This window comes from Nycticebus coucang, chromosome 17, assembly GCF_027406575.1.
Source record: "Nycticebus coucang isolate mNycCou1 chromosome 17, mNycCou1.pri, whole genome shotgun sequence".
NCBI lineage: Eukaryota > Metazoa > Chordata > Mammalia > Primates > Lorisidae > Nycticebus > Nycticebus coucang.
In genome coordinates, this window is record NC_069796.1 from 80,993,171 (window position 1) to 81,018,174 (window position 25,004).

The 25,004-nt window shown below is 42.1% G+C and overlaps 1 protein-coding gene, 1 non-coding gene and 1 pseudogene across 5 annotated transcripts in view; 2 read left to right on the forward strand and 1 right to left on the reverse strand.

Moving 5' to 3' along the window:
* Positions 1-12,635, reverse strand: part of UIMC1 (ubiquitin interaction motif containing 1) — a 122,856-nt gene extending 110,221 nt beyond the window's left edge. For 2 of the 4 annotated variants that reach the window (XM_053566387.1, XM_053566385.1), the window contains exons 1-2: positions 12,475-12,630; positions 5,265-5,419 (exon numbers count right to left, since the gene is read on the reverse strand). In XM_053566387.1, coding sequence (XP_053422362.1) covers positions 5,265-5,411 — 147 coding nt within the window. In that variant the 5' untranslated portion in view covers positions 5,412-5,419; positions 12,475-12,630. The other 2 variants (XM_053566389.1, XM_053566386.1) reach the window with 2 other exon arrangements.
* On the forward strand, positions 384-491 carry LOC128569363 (U6 spliceosomal RNA). The gene has a single exon (XR_008375326.1). It is a non-coding gene; the product is annotated as a U6 spliceosomal RNA (small nuclear RNA).
* A 2,720-nt stretch (positions 12,636-15,355) lies between the features above and the next one.
* Positions 15,356-19,090, forward strand: LOC128568645 (cell division cycle protein 123 homolog; annotated as a pseudogene).
* Positions 19,091-25,004: the final 5,914 nt, after the last annotated feature.

The following is a 25,004-nucleotide window of genomic DNA, read 5'->3' on the forward strand; positions in this document are numbered from 1 at the left end:
AATAAGGCTGGAGGAAATTAAACATAAGTTTTTTTTAAAAAATACTTCTTTTAGGAAGATGGAAAATATAATTTTTTTTTTTTTTTGAGACAGAGTCTCACTTTGTAGCCCTAGGTAAAGTACAGTGACATCATAGCTCACAGCAACCTACAACTCTTAGACTCAAGTATTCTCTTGCCTCAGCCTCCAGAGTAGCTGGGACTACAGGTGCCCACCACAAGACTCAACTGTTTTTTTAGAGATGGTATCTTGTTTTTGCTCAGGCTGGTCTTGAACCTGTGAGCTCAGGACAATCCACCCATCACAGCCTCCCAGAATGCTAGGATTACAGGAGTGAGCCACCATGCCCAGCTGAGCTTTTTCACTTTAAAAATAGAAAACCTGTGCTCTCTTTAGCAGCACATATACTAAAATTGGAATGACACACAGAAGATTTAGTATGGCCCCTGTGCAAGGATGACACACAAATTCATGAAGCGTTCCATATTTTTCATTTATATACAAATGGTGCATATAAAACCAGCACATTGTACCCCATGATTGCATTAATGTATACAGCTATGATTTAATTTTAAAAAAAAAAATCTGTGCCATTTATTTTATTAATGAATAAACAGGTTAACTTACTGTAATAACTTAAAATTTTCCTTGAGAAGATTTCTGACTTTGAAATAACCTTTTTTTTTTTTTTTTTTGTAGAGACAGAGTCTCATTTTATGGCCCTCGGTAGAGTGCCATGGCATCACACAGCTCACAGCAACCTCCAACTCCTGGGCTTAAGCGATTCTCCTGCCTCAGCCTCCAGAGTAGCTGGGACTACAGGTGCCCGCCACAACGCCCGGCTATTTTTTGGTTGCAGTTCAGCCAGGGCTGCGTTTGAACCCACCACCCTCGGTATATGGGGCCAGCGTCTTACCGACTAAGACACAGGCGCCTGAAATAACCTTTTTAAGTACAAATATTTATGACAAATAATGTACAAACAGGATTCATGATGTCTGAAAAATGTCTAAATAAGAAAATTCCAGACTAAACTAGATGATTTTCACTAGGTTATAGGATTCATATTCCATGATTGAAAACAATTATTTTTCAGGGTGGCACCTGTGGCTCAACATAATAGGGCGCCGGCCCCATATGCTGGAGGTGGTGAGTTCAAACCCAACCCTAACCAAAAACTGCAAAAAAAAAAAAAAAAAGGAAAGAAAAAAATTATTTTTCAAAATTAGTTTTTAACTTCCTATTTTTTGCTATGGGACTTCACTACAAATACTTTGAGGATGGATTAAATGGAATAGTAACTTTCCAGGGGTGCGTACTTGAATTAAACGTATCATTTTCATGTTGGTTTCCACTCAAATACAGGAAGTGAGCAGTCATATCCTATTTTCTCTTTGCCACTTATTGATAGAATTATCTGTCAACCAATAAAAGTTTAAGGACAGAGTCTCTCTAAATTCTTCTGGTTATTCCACTAAGGAATACTGGAAAACCAAACATCACAGATGTCTCCAGGAACTCATACTTCTAAACAAAGAATATATCTCAAGGTTATAGATAGTTTTAGAGTTTTGTCTCCCTTGACAAATGATATGTCATGCCAACAATTAACGAGTATTTTTCTCTCAAAGATAAAGGAAGGTGTTCTGACAAAACATTATTATCAATTTGTAAATAACAGTAATAGTCTTGGAGCTTACCTTAAAACCACCCATCTCTTGTAGTTAAAAAGGTTAGTATTAGGTGTGTCCTGTACATTAAAGATTACTCTTCTTCCCATATAATGTCCACATTATAGTTTACTGTTCTTAAGGAGTTGCTCCCTGTATTCACTTGCTGTTGCACATATTTTCCATTGCTGAATTTCCATTCCAGAATTTTCTTGGCTTGGTGCCTGTAGCTTAAACGGCTAAGGCGCCAGCCACATACACCAGAGCTGGCGGGTTCAAATCTAGCCTGGGCCTGCCAAAACAACAACTACAACCAAAGAATAGCCAGGCGTTGTGGTGGGTGCCTGTAGTCCCAGCTACTTGGGAGGCTGAGGCAAGAGAATCACTTAAGCCCAGGAGTTGGAGGTTGCTGTGAGCTGTGATGCCATGGCACTCTAACCAGGGTGACAGTTTGAGGCTCTGTCTCAAAAAAAAAAGGATTTTCTTTTTTTTTTTTTTTTGAGACAAAGTCTCACTTGGTCATCCTTGGTAGAGTGCTATGGCATCTTAGTTCACAGCAACCAAGCCATTATTTTGCCTTAGTCTCCCAGGTAGCTGGGACTACAGGCACCTGCCACAGAACCTGGCTATTTTTTTTTTTTTTTTATTGTTGGGGATTCATTGAGGGTACAATAAGCCAGGTTACACTGATTGCAATTGTTAGGTAAAGTCCCTCTTGCAATCATGTCTTGCCCCCATAAAGTGTGACACACACCAAGGCCCCACCCCCCTCCCTCCTTCCCTCTTTCTGTTCCCCCCCCATAACCATAATTGTCATTAATTGTCCTCATATCAAAATTGAGTACATAGGATTCATGCTTCTCCATTCTTGTGATGCTTTACTAAGAATAATGTCTTCCACGTCCATCCAGAACCTGGCTATTTTTTAGAAATGGAGTCTTGCTCTTGCTCAGGTTGGTCTTGAACTCGTGAGCTCAGGCAATCCACCTGCTTCAGCCTCCCAAGTGCTAAGATTACAATTGTGAGCCACCGTGTCCAGCTGACAAAAGAATTTTATTGAATATGCTTGAAATACTAAAAAGGAAGGTTGCTTTTAAATCTATGCATCTTTGGAATTGTAAAGAAGAAATTCTATTCTTGGGCAGCACCTGTGGCTCAGTGAGTAGGGCGCCAGCCCCATATACCGAGGGTGGCAGGTTCAAACCCAGCCCCGGCCAAACTGCAACAAAAAAATAGCTGGGCGTTGTGGTGGGCGCCTGTAGTCCCAGCTGCTCGGGAGGCTGAGGCAAGAGAATCACATAAGCCCAAGAGCTGGAGGTTGCTATGAGCCATGTGACGCCGGCACTCTACCGAGGGCAGTAAAGTGAAACTCTGTCTCTACCAAAAAAGGTGTGAATGGGTTCAAACCCACCAGCCCCGGGGCATGTGGCTGGCACCCTAACCACAAGCTACCGGCACCTGCCAAGAAATTTTATTCTTTGAGTAAAAAAGGAGCTATTGTGAAAGTCAGAAACTCTGCATCTGTGTGCGTATGTGTGTGCGTGTGTGTATTTTTTTTTTTTTTAATCAATAAAGCAGCACGGGTTGAGAATGCAAAAAAAGGGGATAAAAATTAAAGCATCTGATGACAAATGATGTATAAAAAGATGGTAAGAAGAAAGAGTCCAATGCTGAACTTTATAGCTTGTGAAAAATGAGTGTTTCTAGCACTGAATAAGATAGAAGACATGGGAGAAAGAAAAAACAATCTGGAGGAAAAAACAATGACTTTGTTCACTGACTATTAGATGTGACTTACAGGCAGACAGAAAACTCCAATAAGCAAATGGAAATAGGAAAAAAGCAAAGAGATTAAGATTTAGAAAAGCTCTAATAAAGCTTTTTATAATGATAGAAATTTTCTATAGCTATGATAATACAACAGACATTAGCCTCACATGGCTTTGCCTGTGGCTCAGTCGGTAAGGCGCCGGCCCCATATACTGAGGGTGGCGGGTTCAAACCCAGCCCCGGCCAAACTGCAAAAAAAAAAAAAAAAAAACCAAAAAAAAAAAAAAAAATAGCCGGGCGTTGTGGCGGGCGCCTGTAGTCCCAGCTACTCGGGGGGGGCTGAGGCAAGAGAATCGCTTAAGCCCATGAGTTGGAGGTTGCTGTGAGCTGTGTGAGGCCACAGCCCTCTACCGAGGGCCATAAAGTGAGACTCTGTCTCTACCAAAAAAAAAAAAAAAAAAAAAAAAGAAAATGACTAGCACAACAAAGGAACTAATTTTTTTTTTTTTGTCAGGGATAGGGTCTTGCTCTATCACCCAGCCTAGAGTGCAGTAGCACAATCATAGCTCACTGCAGCCTCAAACCTCTATGTTCAAGTGACCCTCCTGCCTCAGCCTCTGGAGTAGCTAGGACTATAGGCATGTGCCAGCATGGCCAGCTAATTTTTTAAAACTTTTTAGAGACAAGTCTATGTTGCCTAAGCTGGCCTAACTACCTGCCCTTAATCCTCTCACCTCAACCTTCCAATTTTCTGGGATTTCAGGCATAAATTACTGTGCCTAACTCCTGATTTTTAACTTTTTTTTTTTGAGACAGAGTCTTGCTCTGCTGCCCAGGCTAGAGTGCCATGGCCTCAGCCCAGCTGACAGCAACCTCAAACTCCTGGGTTTAAGCAATCCTCCTGCCTCAGCCTCCCAAGTAGCTAGAACTACTGGTAACCACCACAACATACAGCTACTTTTTCTACTTTTACCAGAAATAGGGTCTTGCTTTGCTCAGGTTGTTCCTGAACTCCTGAGCTCAAGGGATCCTCCCACCTAGCCTCCCAGAGTGCTAGGATTACAGGCTTAAGCTACCACCCTTAGCCGACTTTAATTAATTTTAACTAATTAATAGTTACTGGTGGCTAGGTGATACTATATCTAAAGCATATTTAATGACCTAATAACATTCATATTTTCTTTCTCTTTCCACAGATAAAAATCAAGATTTACAATTGATTTAAATTATTCAAATAGTTCTAAAATATCACTTTGGGTTACTATGTTACAAAACTGAAGACCTATGATCCATCATCAACCAAACGGCATGATCATTTTTTTTTTATTATTATTAAATCATAGCTGTGTACATTAATGTGGTCATGGAGCACCATACACTGGTTTTATAGACCATTTGACACATTTTCATCACAGTGTTTAACATAGCCTTCCTGGCATTTTCTTAGTTATTGTGTTAAGACATTCACATTCTACATTTACTAAGTTTCACATAACCCTTGGAAGATGCACCGCAGATGTAATCCCACCAATCACCCTCCCTCTGCCCATCTTCCCCCATCCCTCGCCTCCCTCTCCCCCTTCCCCATATTTTTAGGTTATAATTGGGTTATAGCTTTCATATGAAAGTCATAAATTAATTTCACTGTAGGGCTGATGATTACTTTCTTTTAAGTAATTCTTAATCCATTTACAAATCAAAACAAAACTAAGTAAAAATCACATGGTCTTGGCGAGCTGGCATTAGGTACTGTCATAAAACAAACCATTCGTGGACACAGAGGCCTAATTTGTGACCTAGAACTCCACTTTTCAGAATACTGACCTCTCCGTCACTATCAGATATCACAATAAATGCATCCTCAAGTCTACGCTTCCTCTTCACACTGGCAGAACTGGTAGTTTCTACATCCTTCTTCTCCAGGTTCTGAGATTCACAGGCTTCTTTAACTTTTTTCTTTCTCCGTGGCATCTTTGTGTCTAGAATACAAGGACAAATAATTTACTCAAAGTATAAGTTTTCTAGAAACTATTCAATTTGGTTATACAAAGGAAAAGTGGGTAATGAGGATGGAACTCTTATAAATGGAATTAATGCCCTTATAAAAGAGGGAGCCAGTTTGCCCAGTTTGGTCTTCTGCCATGTGAAGATGTAGCAAGAAGGTACCTCCTTTTAAACAGAGAACAAGCCCTTACCAGAGACCAAATCTGCTAGCACCTTGATCTTGGACTACCCAGACTTTAGAACTGTGAATAACAGCCAGACACAGTGTCTCACGCCTGTAATCCTAGCACTCTGGGAGGCTGAGGCGGGTGGATTGCCTGAGCCAGAGCAAGACCTTGGCGTTAAAATAGCCCGATGTTGTGGCTGGCGGGCACCTGTAGTCCAAGCTACTTGGGAGGCTGAGGCAGGAGAATCGTTTAAGCCCAAGAGTGTGAGGTTGCTGTGAGCTCTGACACCACAGAACTCTACCAAGAGCAATACAGTTGAGACTCTGTCTCAAAAAAGAATTGTGAGTAACATTTCTGTTGTTTATAAATTACCCAAAGATATTTTGTTAGAGAAGCAGAAACAGATCCAAACATTGCCAATTCACAAGAAAAAAAAAACATGAAATACAAATATATGGAAGTATTTAATCTATCAGGTTATCGTTATATACATTAAAACACAAATAGAATGACATTGTTCTAAATGTTATATCAATTCTAAATTGTTATATCAATTCTCAAGTATTGGGGGCAATTTTGCAAACACAAAACTGCAGAAATGAAAAACACACAGTTTTATAAAAATGGTGCCATACTTCTAATATAAATGAATAAAGTCTTCAATTCTTTTTTTTTTTTTTTTTTTGTAGAGACAGAGTTTCACTTTATTGCCCTCAGTAGAGTGCCGTGGCGTCACACAGCTCACAGCAACCTCCAACTCCTGGGCTTAGGTGATTCTCCTGCCTCAGCCTCCTGAGTAGCTGGGACTACAGGCACCCGCCACAACGTCCGGCTATTTTTTTGTTGCAGTTTGGCCGGGGCTGGGTTTGAACCCGCCACCCTCGGTATATGGGGCCGGTGCCCTGCTCACTGAGCCACAGGCGCCACCCAAGTCTTCAATTCTAATAACTCACTTTACCCCACGTTTTTATATTTTTGTTGTTGTTGAAGACAGGGTCTTACCCTGTTGCCCGAGTTAAAAGTGCATTGGTGTCATAGCTCACTACAGCCTCAAACTCTTGGGACTCTAGTGATCCTCCTACCTCAACCTCTTGAGTAGCTGGGATTACAGTCATGTACCACCACACCCAGCTAACATTTCATTAATATTTTTTGTGGGGACAGGGTCTCGCTATGTTATTCAGGCTGGTCTTGAACTCTTGGGCTCACACAATCCTCCCACCTTGGTCTCCCAAAGTACTTGGATTATAGGCATGAGCCACCACACCCAACCCCATCACCTTTTTAGATTTGGGTCTATTACCACAATGAAACTACTCTAAGAAAAAGAAAACATATCTCTTTAGGGCCAAGAGAGAAACCAAAACACCTGAGGAGAAATTATATGAAATCTGACAAATCAAAAAGATAGATCTTAGATTAATACTTAGAGAACTACTGGGCCAGAGTTCTTAACCCTGGACACAAGGTTCCAAGTACAAGCCCTAAATGAATCCATGGATCAGCCTCAAGGTATTTACAATCTCTTGAAATCATATGCAAACTTGTCTTTTTTATTTTTATTTTTTTAGAGACAGAGTCTCACTTTATCACCCTTGGTAGACAGTCGGAGCATCACAGCTCACTGCAACCTCCGGCTCTTGGACTTAGGCGATTCTCTTGCCTCAGCCTCCCAAGTAGCTGGACTACAGGCGCCCGCCACAACGCCCAGCTATTTTTTTGTTTCAGTTTGGTCGGGGCGTTTGAACTTGCCACCCTCGGTATGTGGGGCCAGTGCCCTACTCACTGAGCCACAGGTGCCAACCCACAAACTTGTCTTTCTTCTATACATTCCTTGGGAAAATTTTTATAGTTTTCATCTAATTCCCAAAGCACCTAAAGACCTCTAAGAATAGCTTAGAACTACCAAGGTTCTAGTTAAAACTACATTTTCAGAATCAACCTAGAGATGTTCAGTAGTATAACCAGTCTCCTAGTGTACATTTTGTTTGTTTTTTTGAGACAGTCTCACTATGTTGCCCTGGGTAGAGTGCCATGGCATCACAGCTCACATCAACCTCCAACTCCTGGGCTTCAGTGATCCTCTTGCCTCAGCCTCCAAAGTAGCTGGGACTACAGGTGCCCGCCACAACGCCTGGCTATTTTTTGTTGCAGTTGTCATCGTTGTTTAGCTGGCCCGAGCTGGGTTTGAAACCGCCAGCGTTGCTGTATGTGGCTGGCGCCGTAACCACTGTTGCTACAGGCGCCAAGCCCATTTTTGTTTAATGAGCATGTTTACAGTCTACTAGCCAAGTGTTCTCACCACAGTACAAGCTCTGTAAGTTGACCGCTCATAGCATGCAACAAACTGGTCAACATACAAAGGTGGTCAAGGTAAGGAACAAGGTCTACTGTACTGGTATGTACATGTGCTGCATATTCAGTCTATGAAAATTAGGTTAACTTAATTATGGAAGTGGTCGACTATGGAGGTTCTACTGTATTTCATCCCTCTTACATTTCGATTTTATGTTTTCTAATACACAAAATAAATATATTCGTATATATGTAATTCATAAATATACACATAGGCCGAGCACAGTGGTTCACACATGTAATCCTACCACTTTGGGGGGTCAAGAAAGGAGGATTACTTGAGGCAGGAGTTTTGTACAAAAACATAATTTTCCTACAAAAAGCAGGAAAAATTTGTCATAATCCTAGCGACCTGGGAGGCTGAGGCAGGGTACTGCTTGAGCCCAGGAGTTCAAGGCTGCAGTAAGTTATTTTTGCCACCACACTGTAATCTGTGTAACAGAGTAAGACTCGATCTTTAAAAAAAAAAGGTGAAAAAAGATACATGCAAAACATGGGTAAATCTCAAAATCATTATGCTCAATGATGAAAGAAGACAGGCATAAAAGATACAGATTTTATTATTCCACTGATATAAAATGCAAACTAATCTATAGTGACAAAAAGTAAATCAGGAGTTGCCTAAGACCAGGAGTGGAGGGAGAGAGAGAATGAAAAGGGACATGAGGACTCTTTTTGGAGTTATGAAAATATCCTATATCATGATCATGGCAAGTTTCAACCGTGTATGCAACTGGAAAAACTCATCCAACTGCATACTTCAAAGGGATGCAATTTATTATCAAATATTTAGCAATAAAGTTGATAAAGATAAAACACAATGATACCCCCTGCTAACATCACTACATCAATCAGCTGCCTATTAAGTTTTAAAAACTTTGTGGAGAAGACCTACTACCATCCCTTCATTCCTTGAATCATTTTTCTTAATACATCCTCCAAATGCTCATAGCCTGGACAGAGATGGAGGCAAAATTCACAAGAACTGACTCTGCTTATTCAGACTCACATCTGCCATCCTGCAATAAACATTCTATATGTAAACTGCCTCAAGTGACTCCAGAAATTGAGTAGTTTCTTATGCTGGATCTGAACACGAAAAGAAATTGAAAACATTTTTATGGCTTGTGTCCATATTACATTCCATCAGTGTGTCCTGTGTTTATATCTGCCAATATACTAAACTCTTCTTTAGTACTAAAAAAAAAAAAAAACCACAATGATACCACTACATATCTACTAGCTAGTCAAAAACTTAAGAAGTTGGCTCGGTGCCTGTGGCTCAAGGGGCTAAGGCACCAGCCACATACACCTGAGCTGGTGAGTTCGAATCCAGCCTGGGCCTGCCAAACAATGACGGCTAAAACCAAAAAATAGCTGGGCGTGTGGCAGGCACCTGTAGTCCCAGCTACTTGGAAGGCTGAGGCAAGAGAATCGCTTGAGCCTGGGAGTTGGAGGTTGCTGTGAGCTGTGATGCCACAGCACTCTACCCAGGGCAAAGGCTTGAGGCTCTGTCTCAAAAAAAACTTTAAAAGTCTAAAAACAGCAAGTAATGACAAGGATATAGAGCAATTAGAACTCTGATACCTTGCTGGGATGAAATATATTGCTGGTGGTCCATAGTGGACCACCTCCCTTCACTGACTACCTCCCTAAGTTGACCTAATTTTCCTAGAATAGACATGCACCACATGTATGTACCAGTACAGCAGCCCTAGTTCCTTATGTTGACCACCTCTGCGTATTGACCCTTGTTATAGTTCTTTGGGTGGTCAACTTAGAAAGATTCTACTATTGTATAAGGTATTACAATCCTTTTGAAAAACTGTTTGGCAGTTTCCACCTTTTTTCCCTTTTATTTATTTATTTATTGTTTGGCATTCATTGAGGGTACAAAGAATTACACTGCTTGCATTCATAAGGTAAAATCCCTCTTAGAGTTGTGTCCTGCCCCCAAGAGGTGTGCCATATACCATAACTCCCCAGTCCCTTCCCTCCCCCCCCCACTCCCTCATTTCCCCTCCCTCTACCTTGTTTTATTTTTTTGTTGTTGTTTTTGAGACAGAGCCTCAAGCTGTCGCCCTAGGTAGACTGCCATGGCATCATAGCTCACAGCAACCTCCAACTCCCGGGCCTAAGAGATTCTCTTGCCTCAGCCTTCCAAGTATCTGGGACTACAGGCGCCTGTCACAAGGCCCGGCTATTTTTTGGTTGTAGTTGTCATTGTTGTTTGGCAGGCCCAGGCTGGATTCGAACCCACCAGTTCTAGTGGTGACTGGTGCCTGAGCGGGCACCTCAGCGGCTTGAGCTACAGGCGCCGAGCCTGTTTTGTTTTTTAAGTGACAAGGTCTTACCCTATTGCCCAGGCTGGAGTGCAATGACATGATCATAGCTTGACAATAATTTATTGAATATGATACCAAAAGCACAAGTAATAACAACAAAAACAGATACATTGGACCACATCAGAATTAAAAACCTGTGTACATGAAAGGACACTACCAACAGAATGAAAAGGCAACCCACAAAACAGAAAAAAAAATCTGGTAAGGGGCTAATACGCAAAATACATAAAGAACTCCTAAACTCAGCAACAAAGAACCCAATTAAAACATGAGCAAGGGTAGCTGGGTATGGTGGCTCATGCCTGTAATCCTAGCACTCTGGAAAGCTAAGGCAGTAGGATCCCTTGAGCTCAGGAGCTCAACCCCAGCCTGAGCCAAGAACAAGACCCTATCTCTACTAAAAATTAAAAAATTATCCCAGCACTTGGGAGGCCGAGGTGGGTGGATTGCTTGAGTTCACAAGTTCGACAACAGCCTAAGCAAGAGCGAGACCACATCGCTAAAAAACAGCCAGGCATTGTGGCAGGTGCCTGTAGTCCAGCTACTTGGGAAGGTGAGGCAAGAGAATGACTAGAACCCAAGAGTTTGAGGTTGCTGTCTAAGACGCCATGGTATTCTACTGAGAGTGACCAAGTCAGACTCTGTCTCAAAAAAAAAATTAAAAAATTAAAATTAAAATAAAAAAATTAGCTGGGCATTGTGGTAGGGGCCTGTAGTCCCAGATTCTCAGGAGGCTGAGGCAGGAGCATCACTTGAACCTAGGAGTTTAAGGTTGCTGGGAGCTAGGCTGATGATATGGCACTTTAGCCCAGGTGACCAGTGAAACTCTGTCTCAAATACACACACACACAAGAAAAATAAAACATGGTCAAAGGCCAGGTGCAGTGGCACTTTGAGAAGCCAAGACAGGAGGATTTCTTGAGCCTACAAGTTCAAGACCAGCCTGGGCAAACTAGTGAAATCCAGTCTCTACAAAAAGTTTTTAAAAATAGCCAGGCACAGTAGCCAGGAGTTGGAGGCTGCAGTGAGCTCTGTTCATGCCACTGCCCTCCAGTCTGGGTGACAGAGCAAAATTCAGTATCGAAAAAGATAGTGGCCAGGTGCTGTGGCTCATGCCTGTAATCCTAGCACTCAGGGAGGCTGAGGCAGGTGGACTGCCTGAGCTCAAGTGATTCTCTTGCTTCAGACTTCCCAGTAGCTGGGACTACAGGTGCCCACCACAGTGCCCAGCTATTTATTATTTTTTTTTTTTTTTAAGAGATGGGGTCTTGCTCTTACTCAGGCTGGTTTCCAACTCCTGAGCTCCAGCAACCCACGGGCTTCAGTCTCCCAGAGTGCTAGGATTACACAAAAACACTTTGATTCAACTACAAGGCATTGCCTCACTATACAGAGAAACAAAGATAATACAGACAGGAAAACTTTACTTTTTCCTGGCTGTATTTATACAGCTCAGCATGATATAATGAGTAAATGCAAGAATATTGGAGTCTGGGTGCCAGGATTCAAATCCAGCTCTGCCACTGATGAGTAGTGTGTCCTCCATTCTCAGTTACTTCATCTGCATAATAAATAGGAAAATAAATAGTACCTATATCCCCCAAGGTTGTCGTGAGGATTAAGTAAACGCTGAAGTACAAAAGGTCTGAAGCACTGTTGTCGCACAGAGGGATACGCCAGCTCTGTTGGAAGGTAAAGTGGTATATGATGACAAGGATTTCCAAGAGAAATCTTTCTGCCAAGACAAGAGAATTAATGAAGGAAAAATCACTCGCAACAAAAGAGTAAGCTGATGGGCGGAGGGGCCCGGGCGAGGCGCCCCGCGGGCTGCGGGGAAGCAGCGGTAACCTCCGCACACAGCGAGAGACGGATGAGACCCCAGATCCTGGAACGCGAGCGAGCGGCGGTGACAACGCCCGGAGAGAATACCAGCCGCCCTGAAGGTGTGAGGGGTGGGGCCAGGCGACCGAAGACCAAAGCCCATCTCAGCGTCCCCGGAAACCCACCTCAGCAGCGGAAGGGGCCCACCCTGGCGTCCCGAGAGGCCTACTTCGGCGTCGCGAAGCGCCCCTCTCGGTGAGGGGTCGGCCGCGGCCCTCCCAAGGGCCAGGACAAGGCGGGAAGAGGGCGGGCTGGAGGTGTGCGGAGACGGCAGGTACTCACCAGCCGGCGCCGCCGCACCCCTCCCCTGCCGCCCAGAGGAGCCCCTCCTCCGGGACGCTGGGGATCGGAGCGGCCGCAGAACCTCCAGAGTCCGGGCCCACCGGGCGCGCGCGAGGGAGGTACCGCGGAGAGCTCAGCTGGCGCAGGCGCGGGCGTCCGGGACGAAACCAACAGTCCTGCGCGGGCAAGCGGCCGCTGGGACGTACCAAGTGCGCAGGGGAGCTCCCCCACCCCAGCAGGCGCCTGTTCTGGGGTGTGAGGTACTCGAGTTGTATCATTTGCCAGCAGTCTCAGGAAAGCCAAGACGTAGAGAACAGCCACTTGTGAGGGCAATTCGATATGCTAAAATTTAAAATGTGTATTTTATGAGCTAACAATTTCACCTCTAGAAAAATACAGAAAGAAACTCCTACAGGTGTGCACAAGAAGACATATTCAAGAAAGCCTGCTTCCTGGCAAAAAATATGAGCAGGAGAAATGTCCAATAAGACGCGAAAGAATACAACGTGAAATGTTCCTCTAATACAATGAAATACTACAACAAATAATAAAGGAAATCCCATATGCATAAACATTCGATAGCTCATAACAACATGAGTTAATTGAAATACAACATGCCAAATATATACATTGTAAAATTAAATTTAAAAATACATAAAAACAAACCGGGTGTGGCGGCTCACGCCTGGAAGGCCAAGGCAAGGGATCCCTGAGCTCAGGAGTTTGAGACCAGCCTGAGCAAGAGCAACACCACACCCCGTCTCTACTAAAATAGAAAAATCGGCTCAGTGGTTAGGGCGCTGGCCAGATACACTGGGGCTGGTGGGTTTCAACCCTGCCCAGGCCTGCTAAACAATAACAACTACAACAACAAAAACAAAACAGCCGGGTATTGTGGCAGACGCCTGTAGTCCCAGCTACTCGGGAGGCTGAGGCAAGAGAACAGCTTAAACCCAAGAGTTTGAGGTTGCTGTGAGCTGTGACACCATGCACTCTAACCGAGGGTGGCATCGTGAGACTCTGTCTCCAAAAAATAAATAAATAAATAAAATAAAAATAGAAAAATTAGCTGGTGTGGAGGGCGTCTGTAGTCCTAGCTACTCAGGAGGCTCAGGCAGGAGGATCCCTTGAACCCAGGAGTTTAAGGTTGCTGTGAGCTAGGCTAACGCCACTGCACTGTAGCCTGAGGCAAAAGAGTGAGACTATCTCAAAAGAGAATAAATAAATAAATAAATAAAATATACATAAAACAGTACTGTTTAGACCAGGCACAGTGGCTCATGCCTGTATTCCTAGCACTTTTGAGAGGCTGAGGAGGGAGGATCCCTTGAGCTCATGGTGAGACGCCATCTCTACTAAAGAGAGAAAAAGTAGCTGGGCTTGTGGTGAGTGCCTGTAGTTCCAGCTACTCTGGAGGCTGAGGTAAGAGGATTACTTGAGCCCAAGACGCTGAGATGGCTGTGAGCTATGGTGCCAGGGCATTTTACCCTGGGCGACAGACTTAATTTTTTAAGACAGATTTAATTTTTTAAAAAATTAAATTTTTAAAGTCACATACCAATGACAATTCAATGAACACCAATGGAAGGGTTAGTCACTAACCTGTAAATTCGTGGAAAACCTGTGTATTTTATATACATTTTAGTCACAATTTCTACATGTTCTTTTCATTACCTTTTCCTCTTTTGATGTGTTTGCTACATTCACTGCATCCCTTCATATATTTCCAGTCTCTCCCACAGGGACTAAAGCAGCAGCTACCTTTTTTAGTAAGCTTTTCACTGCTTGTCTCCTACTTTTGGTTTGGTATGAACCACATCTCTTGTCACCACACCTTGTCTTTGCACTTGTGTCCACAAAGATTTGCTGCCACTGTGTATTTTTTTGTAGAGACAGTGCGCATTTTGGGCCCTCCTTCTTATGTTTTCTTCACAGAGCTATTGCGCCAAATCTTTCAAAAAGTATTTTCTTCCAATTGTTTCTTCGAATGAAGTTGTAACCAATGGCTATTTGTCAATGATGATGAAGAAAATTGCAGGGGGCCAATACCAAGATCCTCCCACAGGAATAACTTCTGTTTTTTATTTTCAGAGTCTCACTCTGTCACCCTGAGTAGAGTGTCATGGCATCATAGCTCACAGTGACCTCAAACTCCTGGGCTCAGGCAATCCTCTTGCCTCAGCTTCCTGAAATCTGGGACTGAGTGCCAGCCACAATGCCTGACTAGTTTTTCTATTGTTAGTAAAGATGGGGTATCACTCTTGCTCAGGCTGGTCTCAAACACCTCAGTGCAAGCAATCTGCCCATTTCTGCCTCCCAGAGTGCTAGGATTACAGGCATGAGCCAACGTGCCCGGCCAGTAATAAATTCTCAAACACCGTGGCTAGGCTGGGTGGCTCACAGTTGTAATCCTAGCACCTCTGGGAAGCAAGGGCTGAAGAATCACTTGACCTCAGGAGTTCAAGATCAGCCTGAGTAAGAATGAGACCCTGTCTCTACTGAAAAATAGAAAAATTAGCTACGTGTAGTGGGGTGGCATGTACCTATAGTCTCAGCTACTCAGGAGGCTGAGACAGGAAGATTGCTTGAGCCCAGGAGTTTAAGGTTGCTGTGAGCTAGGCGGAGGCCATGGCACTTTAGCCCAAGTGACAGAGTCACACTCAGTCAGAAAAAATAAATAAATAAGTCAAGCATGGTGGCATGAGCCTATAATCCCAGCTACTTAGGAAGATAAGGCAGGAAATCATTTGAGCCCAGGAGATGCTGTCTCTAAAAAACGAAAAGGAAAAGGAAAGAAAGCAAAAACCATGAGAGGCAACAATTAGTTTTCTTTTTTTTTAAATTATTATTAAATCATAGGCTGTGTACATTAATGCAATCATGGGGCACCATGATTTTATAGACCAATGGTTTTATAGACCATTTGACATATTTTCATCACATTGGTTAACATAGCCTTCCTGGCATTTTCTTAGTTATTGTGTTAAGACATTTATATTCTACATTTAGTAAGTTTCACATGTACCCTTGCAAGATGCACCATAGGTGTGGTCCCACCAATTTAGTTTTCTGATTGCTGCAACAAATTTCCTCAAGTCTAGTGGTTTGAAACAACACAGATTTATTATTTTACAGTTCAGGAGACCAAAAATCTGAAATGTTTCACTGGGTTACAGTCAAGGTGATGGGAGAGCTGCTGCTTCTGGAATGTAGGAGGAAAAAATCCATTTCCTTATCTTCTTCTGGTGGTTACCTTCATTCTTTGGCTTGTGGCCTCTTCCTCCATCTTCAGATCTCAATGATCCAATTTCTGCTTCCTTCAGTACATTGCCTTCTCTTTCTGACTGACTCCTCTTGCTTTTTTTTACAGTTTTTGGCCGGGGCTGGGTTTGAACCCACCACCTCCAGCATATAGGGCCAGTACCCTACTCCTTTGAGCCACAGGCGCCACCCCTCTTGCATCTTTTTTATAAAGATTTGTAATTACATCCAGCCCACACAGATAATCCAGGATAATCTCCCCATCTCAAAATCCTTAACTTAATCACATCTACAAAATGTCTTTTCCTATGAAAGGTAACAGTAACAAATTCTGGGGTCCAGGCACAGTGGCTCATGCCTGTAATCCTATCACTCTGGGAGGCGAGGCAGGTGGATTGCCTGAGCCCATAGTTTCAAGACCAGCCAGCCACAGCAAGACTTCATCTCTCAAAATAGCCAGGCATTGTGGGCAGGCACCTGTAATCCCAGCTACTTGGGAGGCTGAGGCAAGAGATCGCTTAAGCCCAGGAGTTGGAGGTTGCTGTGAGCTGTGATGCCTTGGCACTCTACCCAGGGTGACAGCTTGAGGCTCTGTCTCAAAAAAAAAAATAAAAAAAATAAAAAAATAAAAACAAAAACATAAGTTCTGGGGATTAGAATGTGGACATCTTTGGTGGGCCATTAGTCCAACTATTGTTTCCCTTCCTATAGTTCAGTTATATAAACCAATAAATACCCTTTTTTTGTTTAAGCTATTTAGAACCAACATCTCCTCTAAACTTTAAACCTCCATTATAAGACATCTGGTTACTTCTTCCATCAGTCAGCAACAATAAGTGAGGGCCAACTAAGTACTCTAATACAAGGTACTAAGGATACAGAAAATAAGACAGATTACACCCTGTCAGTCTAGTAGGGAACAAAAAAATACACAAGTCTATTGAATAGCTATGATGGGAAAGTACAAGAAACTACAATATGTAACCAGAAAATTTTGTCAGAGGCTATTAGGGAAGGTTTCTCTGAGGAAATACATTTAAGCTGAGAGCTAAAAGATAAGTAGAAACCTAAAGCCAAAGTCCAATACTTATTCATCTTTACCCACCAATGTTTACTGAGTGCCTACTGTGGGCTAGGTATTGGCTTAGATGATAGGAATACTTGTTCATCAAAGAACAAAAGAGTCAAAATTCCCTTACCTTCCTAGTGTTTATATTTCAGTGGTTACATTCCAGTTCCTTCATCCACATACTCAACAAATATTTGAGCTTATCCAGCCAGGCACTAGGCCAAGTGGTTAAGAATAAAATATCAGCCAGGTGCAGTGGCTCATGCCCATAATCCCAGCACTTTAAAAGGAAGAGCCATGGGTAGTGCCTGTGGCTCGAAGGGGTAGGGTGCTGGCCCCATATGCCAAAGGTGGCGGGTTCAAACCCAGGCCTGGCCAAAAACTGCAAAAAAAAAAAAAAAAGAAGAAGGAAGAGCCAGGAGGGTTGCTTGAGCCCAGAAGTTCAAGACCAGCCTGGGCAACACAGTGAAACGAAAAATAAAAATAAATCTGCAAAAAGTGTTCCTACAAAAAAAAAAAAAAAAAGTTTTAATTAGGTTTTGATTTTTGTAATTTTTCAAGATTAGGCATACTGGTGTGCACCTATAGTCCCATGTACTCAAGAAACCAAGGCAGAAGGACCCCTTGAGGCCAGGAATTCAAGATTGTGAAAGAGCTATGATCATGCCACTACACTCTAACCTGGATAACAGAGTGAGACCTAGTCTCTAAAAAATAAAAAAACATTAGTCAGGTGTGGTGGCATGCATCTGTAGTTCCAGCTACGTTAGGGGCTGAGCCAGGAAGATGACTTGAGTCTAGGAATTTAAGGCTTCAGTGAGCTATGATCAAGCCACTGCATTACAGCCGAGGCAAGAAAACAAGACCCTGTATCTTTAAAAAAAAAAAGTGGATTTTTGGGGGGCACAAAGAGAGATAAACAGAATAGAAAATCATAATAGAAAATCCAGTAACGAGGAAAGGCAACTGAAGAATGAAGGAGCATGTGCTGCACTGTCAGTTCTCCATCTAGAACTTGCTCTTCAGGAGCCTTACAATCAAGTGTCATTCTTGGCAGGTCCCGGCAGCTCACACTTGTAATCTTAGCACTCTGGGAGGCAGAAAGGGGTGGACTGCTTGATCTCAGGAGATCAAGACCAGCCTGAGCAAGAGCCAGACCCCACCTCTACTAAAATAGAAAAAAAAATTAGCCAAGCTTTGTGGCAGGTACCTGTAGTTCCAGCTACTCAGGAGCTGAAGCAAGAGGATTGCTTGACCCCAAGAGTTTGAGGTTGCTGTGAGCTACTATGACACCACAGCACTCTAGCCAGGGCTACATTGTGAGATTTAGTCTAAAAAAATTTTAAAAAGGGTGTTAATCTTCCACTTCCTCAGAATGTGAAGGATTCAAGATGGAGTTCTGGTGGTTTACAGAAGAGATGATCCATCAATGTGTTCTCAGCCAGACAGTGATGATGAACTAGAAAAAAATGCAATGGTCTGATGATGATGAGAACACAGCCACAATTAAGGCAGGAGAATTTCCAGAGTTCACCACTAAAGTCCAAGAAGCTTTCAATTCTCTGGAGGGCAAAGTCTTTCCTAAGCTTAACTGGAGTGTCCCTCGATGCATACTAGAAATAGTTCTCTGAAAGGTAAAACCCTCAGCAACATCTTTCTGCTTTTCAAGAGTTCTGATTTCATCACTCATGACTTCATTCAACCATTTATTCATTGTACTGATGATCCTCCAGATCCTTGTACAAAATATAAGCTTGTCCTCCAAAAATGTTGTGAATTAATTCCTGGGGCTGAGTTCTGATGTTTTGTCAGAAAAACAAGCTTATTAGTATTTCTCAAAGGGACTGCACACAATATTATGATCATATTTCTAAACAATAAGAAGAAATTTGCAGAGGCATACAAGAATTTTTCAAGAAACACAATATGAATTCTTAGATGAAGACTTTCTATTCGATGTAGAGACAGTAGGGGAAAGGTGTAGCTAATTGACGTTTTTTGTGGCTTATTGACTTTAATCCATTGGGTGAAGTCAGAGATTCACTGCTGTTCATTTTCCAGGAACTGGTATCTGAGAAAAACTTAAAAGGTGATTTAAGCAAAGGAGATGCTCAGGAGCAGGATTCTACAGCTTTCCATTGCACCAACAGTGAGGTCACTATATAGCCCAGCCCCTACCTAAGTTACCTACTGCCCCAAGGCTTCATAGGCCTTTCTACTGGGGAAGATGCTCACAAACTAATAGATTTTCTTTGACTGAAAAGAAATCAACAAGAAAATGATTGATTAGAGTGCTAAAGTTTAAGACCCACTAACAAGGAAACTATCACTGCTTCAGGATGTTGTTCATAAGTCAAAGCTTCCTGTTTCCCCTCACCGGATGGATGGGACCAGCAGTGTGGACAGAAGCAGTTTTCATATTCATGTACGTTCACATGGAAAAAAAAACGGAGAGATTTTGCTACTTGTAAAAATAACATAATAAATAGATCTTTAAACATAGGAAACCATACTGTTCTGATAAAATTATTCTCCACGGAAAAAAAAATCCAGAAACAAACCCACATATATATGGATACTCAATATATGATATATGTCAAAGTTGATACTTCAGTGTAGTAAGAAAATGATGGTCTTTCAGGAAATGCTGCAAATTCAAATTACTGTCCACAAGGAAAAAAAGTAGATCTTTACCCCTTGACGAGACCCCTATGGCCCTGGTCATGGTCATGACACAGAGGAAACAGGTGTGACACAGATTGAAGTACAAGTTTGCAAGAGGCGGGCTAACCTTAAGTGCAGGGCAGCTCTGAGCCCCCTCCGCAATGGCTATTTATTAAGGTTATACACAACAGGTGTGGAGAGTTAAGGTACTGACAAACACAACAGGTGTGGAGAGTTAAGGTAATTACATACAAGGGCTGCATGCATAAGGATTGCCATGTGTTCTTTCCTCACGTGTTCTTTCCCCACAACCCCCATGAAGAAGTACCAAGCATCAATGTTTAACACATGCTTACTAACTAGTGACCCATCTTATCTCATTCTGGGTCACTGAGTTACTTGGGGGATTACCCCTAAGTCACAAAACATCTCTAGACTTGCCAGGAGACTGTCCTATTCTATGTTTCTTTTTAAGGCAATAGAAGTCAGTCACTGTCCTTGCAAGCATGGTGTCCTTTCCTCTACAACCCCCACTTATACAATATCCCCAATTCAATTCCAGATGGCTTTTAATCTATGAAAACTAAAACAAGAGCTATCGCAAGGATGGTGAGGCATATTGGAGATGTGCATCTGGTCACCACAATAAACCCTGCTTCTTGGGACTGGTCTTTTTCTCAGATCTGTACAGAAGAGGGAAATTATCATAAGGTCTCTTCAGGTTATGGCTAGCATACATCAATCAAAGCAGTGATAATACAGTGGAACCTCCAAAGTTGACTTTCTCCTTAAGTTGACCTCATTTTCATAGACTGGACATGTACCACACATAATTAACGGAAGAATGACCTCTATATACTGACTAGTTGTATCTTGACCACTTGAACAGTGACACACAATATTAATTTACACTCTGTAACTTGACCAGTTGAGTCCACTCTACACCAAGGGGTAGAAGGTGTGCGCTTTGCCCTTAGCTGTATTATTTTTTCTTTAGTATAAGTTATTTTATCATCATTACCATGTATTGTCTTCTTAGACCTGACATCTTATTATTCATCACGTGTTGTGGAAGATTTTTTTTAACGTGAAGGACTGGTCTGAATTGTAGGTACATCCTACAATTACTGAAAAATTGTACAGTTAATTGAAACATGATGGCCCAAAGGAAAGAACTCAAAGAGCGAACATTAAAGGAAAAAGTTGATCTTCTACATTTTCTGGCAGCAGTCAAAGAAAGACAGCACAACATTTTGGTATTAGCAAGACCACCATGAGTACTTGGAGAGATACGTTTCCACTATAGTGGGACAGGAGGAAAACTCCCCTTGATAAGTCAATGAAGCCACATTAAGCTGGTTCAAATAAATTAGGTCAGTTAACACCCAAATCTCCGGCCCCAGTGATCCAGAAGCTAAAAAAAATAGCACAGGCTCCCTCTCCGCCCCCCCTTCCCCCCCTCTTCTTTTCTCTCCTCCTTGGTGCTGCTCTGCAGCATCCCTCCCTCGCCGATAAAAACTTTTAGTACAAAACAAACAAACAAAAAAATAGCACAGAAATTTGGGATGGCAGATTTCCAAGCATCACATGGTTGGCTCAAGAAATTTAAACTGACACAAGATCTCTCAGGAAGTCTTGTGTCATGAATCCAATGAAGTTCCAGTAAAAGTACATGAACCAGCTGATAAAATGGAAGAAATAAGTAATGATGATGGAGAAATCGCAGAGAATTCAAAAGAAGAGACTGTCAGGCATCTGATAATACAGTTGAAGTCATTTGCTGTGGAAAAATTCCCAGTATTGAGCGTGCTTTCTCCACTTAAGGAAAAGAAATAGACTAAGATTGGGCGGCGCCTGTGGCTCAGTGAGCAGGGCGCTGGCCCCATATACCGAGGGTGGCGGGTTCAAACCCAACCCCAGCCAAACTGCAACAACAAAAAAAATAGCCGGGCATTGTGGCGGGTGCCTGTAGTCCCAGCTACTTGGGAGGCTGAGGCAGGAGAATTGCCTAAGCCCAGGAGTTGGAGGTTGCTGTGAGCTGTGTGACGCTATGGCACTCTACCAAGGGCAATAAAGTGAAACTCTGTCTCTACAAAAAAAAAAAAAAAAAGAAAAAAGAAATAGACCAAAATTGACTCTTTCTTCCAAAAAGAATAATTAAGCCATGAAAAAAACAGTAAATGAATTGATTTTACATGATATTGTATGATTTTAATGTCTTGATGATGTATGATGTCTTATGATATTCTCTAATAAGAGCTGTACATGAAAAAAAGGAAAGTAAAACAAGTTTTAAAAGAAAATATAGGGGAGTATCTTTAAAATGTTGGAGTAGGCAAATATTTCTTAAGCAGGACACAAAAAGCATTAACTAAAAAATAAAAAGGAAAATGGATTATATTAAAATTAAGAACATCTGTTCAGGCTTGGCACCTGTAGGTGTAATGTGATGCACAAATTATGTCAAGCGGCTAAGGTGCCAGCCACATACACCGGAGCTGGCAGATTCAAATCCAGCCTAGGCCCGCCAAACAATGACAAATATAATCAAAATAGCCGGGTGTTGTGGTAGGCGCCTGTAGTCCCAGCTACTTGGGAGGCTGAGGCAACGGCATTCTACCCAGGGCAAGAGCTTGAGACTCTGTCTCAAAAAAAAGAACATCTGTTCATCAAAATACATCATTAGCAGAGTGAAAAGCCAAGCAGCAAACTGGGAAAGATATATATATCCACAAAAGATTTCTATCCCATGTCCTTTTCTTGGAAGGAAAGAAAAGTCAGATAATCAAATAGAAAAATGGACCAAAAAATTCCAAAGTAAAAAATATACCTATATGAAAGGGTAGTCAGTTGCATTAGTCATTACGGAAAAGCAAATTTACACCACAGGTAATTTCATTACATACCCCACTGGCATAGCTAAAATGAACAAGACAAACAATACCAGTATTGGTGAAGATGTTTATAGAACAACTACTGATACAGGGAGTGTAAATCTGTAGAACTACTTTTGGGAATTGGCAGTTTCTATGATTATTGTAAATTAACCTAAAAAGAGTACAAAAGTGCAGCAAAAGACACATACAATGTACCCTAAGGCGGTAGCTCACACCTGTAATCCTAGCATTCTGGAAGGCTGAGGTGGGTAAACTGCCAGGCTCAGGAGTTGGAGACCAGCCTGACAAAAAGTGAGATCCCCTCTCTAAGAAAAAAAAAAAAAAAAAGCCAGGTCATTGTGGCGGCACCTGTAGCCCCAACTACTTGGGAGGCTGAGGTAAGAGGATTACTTAAGCCCAAGAGATTGAGGTTAGTGTGAGCTATGATGCCACAGTACTCTTAGTACTAAGAGTGACAAAGTGAGACTCTGTCTCAAAAAAATAAAAAAAGGCTTGGTGCCTGTAGCTCAGCGGCTAGGGCGCCAGCCACGTACACCAGAGCTGGCAGGTTCAAACCCAGCCCGGGCCTGCCAACAATGACAACTACAACAACAACAAAATAGCTGGGTGTTGTGGTGGGCACCTGTAGTCCCAGCTACTTGGGAGGCTGAGGCAAGGGAATAACTTAAGCCCAAGAGTTACAGGTTGCTGTGAGCTGTGACTCCACAGCACTCTACCCAGAGCCACAGCTTGAGACTCTGTCTCAGAAAAAAAATAGTAGTAAGAATGAACTAAAATAACTAAGGCCAGGCACAGCGGCTCACGCCTGTAATCCTAGCACTTTGGGAGGCCAAGGCGGGTAGATTGCTTGAGCTCAGGAGTTCAAGACCAGCCTGAGTAAGAGTGAGATCCTATCTCTAAAAATAGCCTGGCACCTGTAGTCCCAGCTACTTGGGAGGCTGAGGCAAGAGGATCACTGAGCCCAAGAGTTTGAGGTTGCTGTGAGCTATGATGCGAAGGCACTCTACCAAGGGTGACAAAGTGAGACTCTCTCACAAAAAAAAAAAGAAAAAAGAAAAATAGTAATAAGAATGAACAAACTACAATTACATGTAATAATATGGATTATTCTCATAAATATTATATTGAGAGAGAGAAAACAGTTGACACATGCAAGAATATTGTATGATTTGCATAAAATTTAAAAACTACTAAATTAATCTATGATGTTAGAAATCAGGATAGTCATTACCCTAGGGTCGTGAGGGTAGTGATGGGAAGGTAGCACAAGAAAGGTTACTTTTGTGCTGCTAATGTTCTAGGCTCTGGTACATACAGCATTCACTTAGGTGTGGTAAACTTTATGTCACACTTCAATAAAAACTTACTCAAATGAGTAAAACAGGTTTACATATTTTTAAAACCAAAGAAAATCTCTACAGACACATGTGGAGTTCTCTCACCATACACTGTTAAGTGAAAAGGAGCAAATACAAATCTACAAAGACAAAACAGATTAGTGGTTGCTAAGAACTGGAAATGGACAATACTACAAAAGTACACAAAGTTTTTTATTGGGGTGACGAAAAAGTTCTAATGATATATTGTCAGGATGGTTATATACTGGTACATATATGTAAACATACTAATAATTGTTGAATGTACAAAACATACTAATAATTGTCGAATATATATTTTAAACATATAAATGATATGTAGATTTTTTCTAGATCTCCCTTTCAGAAAGAATGTGATGCACAAATTATGTCTCAATAAAGCTTTAAAGGCAGCATGCATAGTTCAATGGGTAGGGCACTGGCCAGGTTCAAACCAGCTGGGGCCATCTAAAACAGCAATGACAACTGCAACAACAAAAAAAAAATAGCCAAGCATTGTGGGAGGCACCTGTAGTCCCAGCTACTTGGGAGGCTGAGGCAAGAGAATTGCTAAGCCTACGAGTTTTAGGTTGCTATGAGCTGTGACGCCACGGCACTCTACCCAGGATGACAGCTTGAGACTCTGTCTCTACATAAATAATAAATAAATAAATAAATAAAGCTTTAAAAAAAAATAAAAGAAATAAAAAAACAGACTCAGCGCCTGCAGCACAGTGGTTATGGCGCCAGCCACATACGCCAAGGCTGGCAGGTTCGAACCCAGCCTGGACCAGTTCAACAACAACAACAACTTCAACAAAATAATAGCCAGGTGTTATGATGGGTGCCTGTAGCCCCAGCTACTTGGGAGGCTGAAGAAAGAGAATCGCTTAAGCCCAAGAGTTGGAGGTTGCTGTACTATGACCCCATGGCACTCTACCAAGGGTGGCACAGTGAGACTCTGTCTGTCTCAAAAAATAAATAAATAGATAAAAATAATAAATAAATAAATAATAGAAATAGAAATCATCTGAGCAAGAGCAAAACCCTGTCTCTACAAAAACAGAAAAATTAGGGGTACAGAGCAAGATGGCAGACCAGAAAGATCATTCAGCTGAGCTTTCCTAGAATAACTGGGGAAAAATAGAGAATCCAGCCATATTTGGCATGAGGACTGCAACCAGAGTCATAGCTCAGGGATCCCAGTGAGGAGATAGTGAGTTTGATACACTGGAGGGGTGAAAATCTGATGAATTAGGCAAGGGATTGTGACTGGCTGGGATC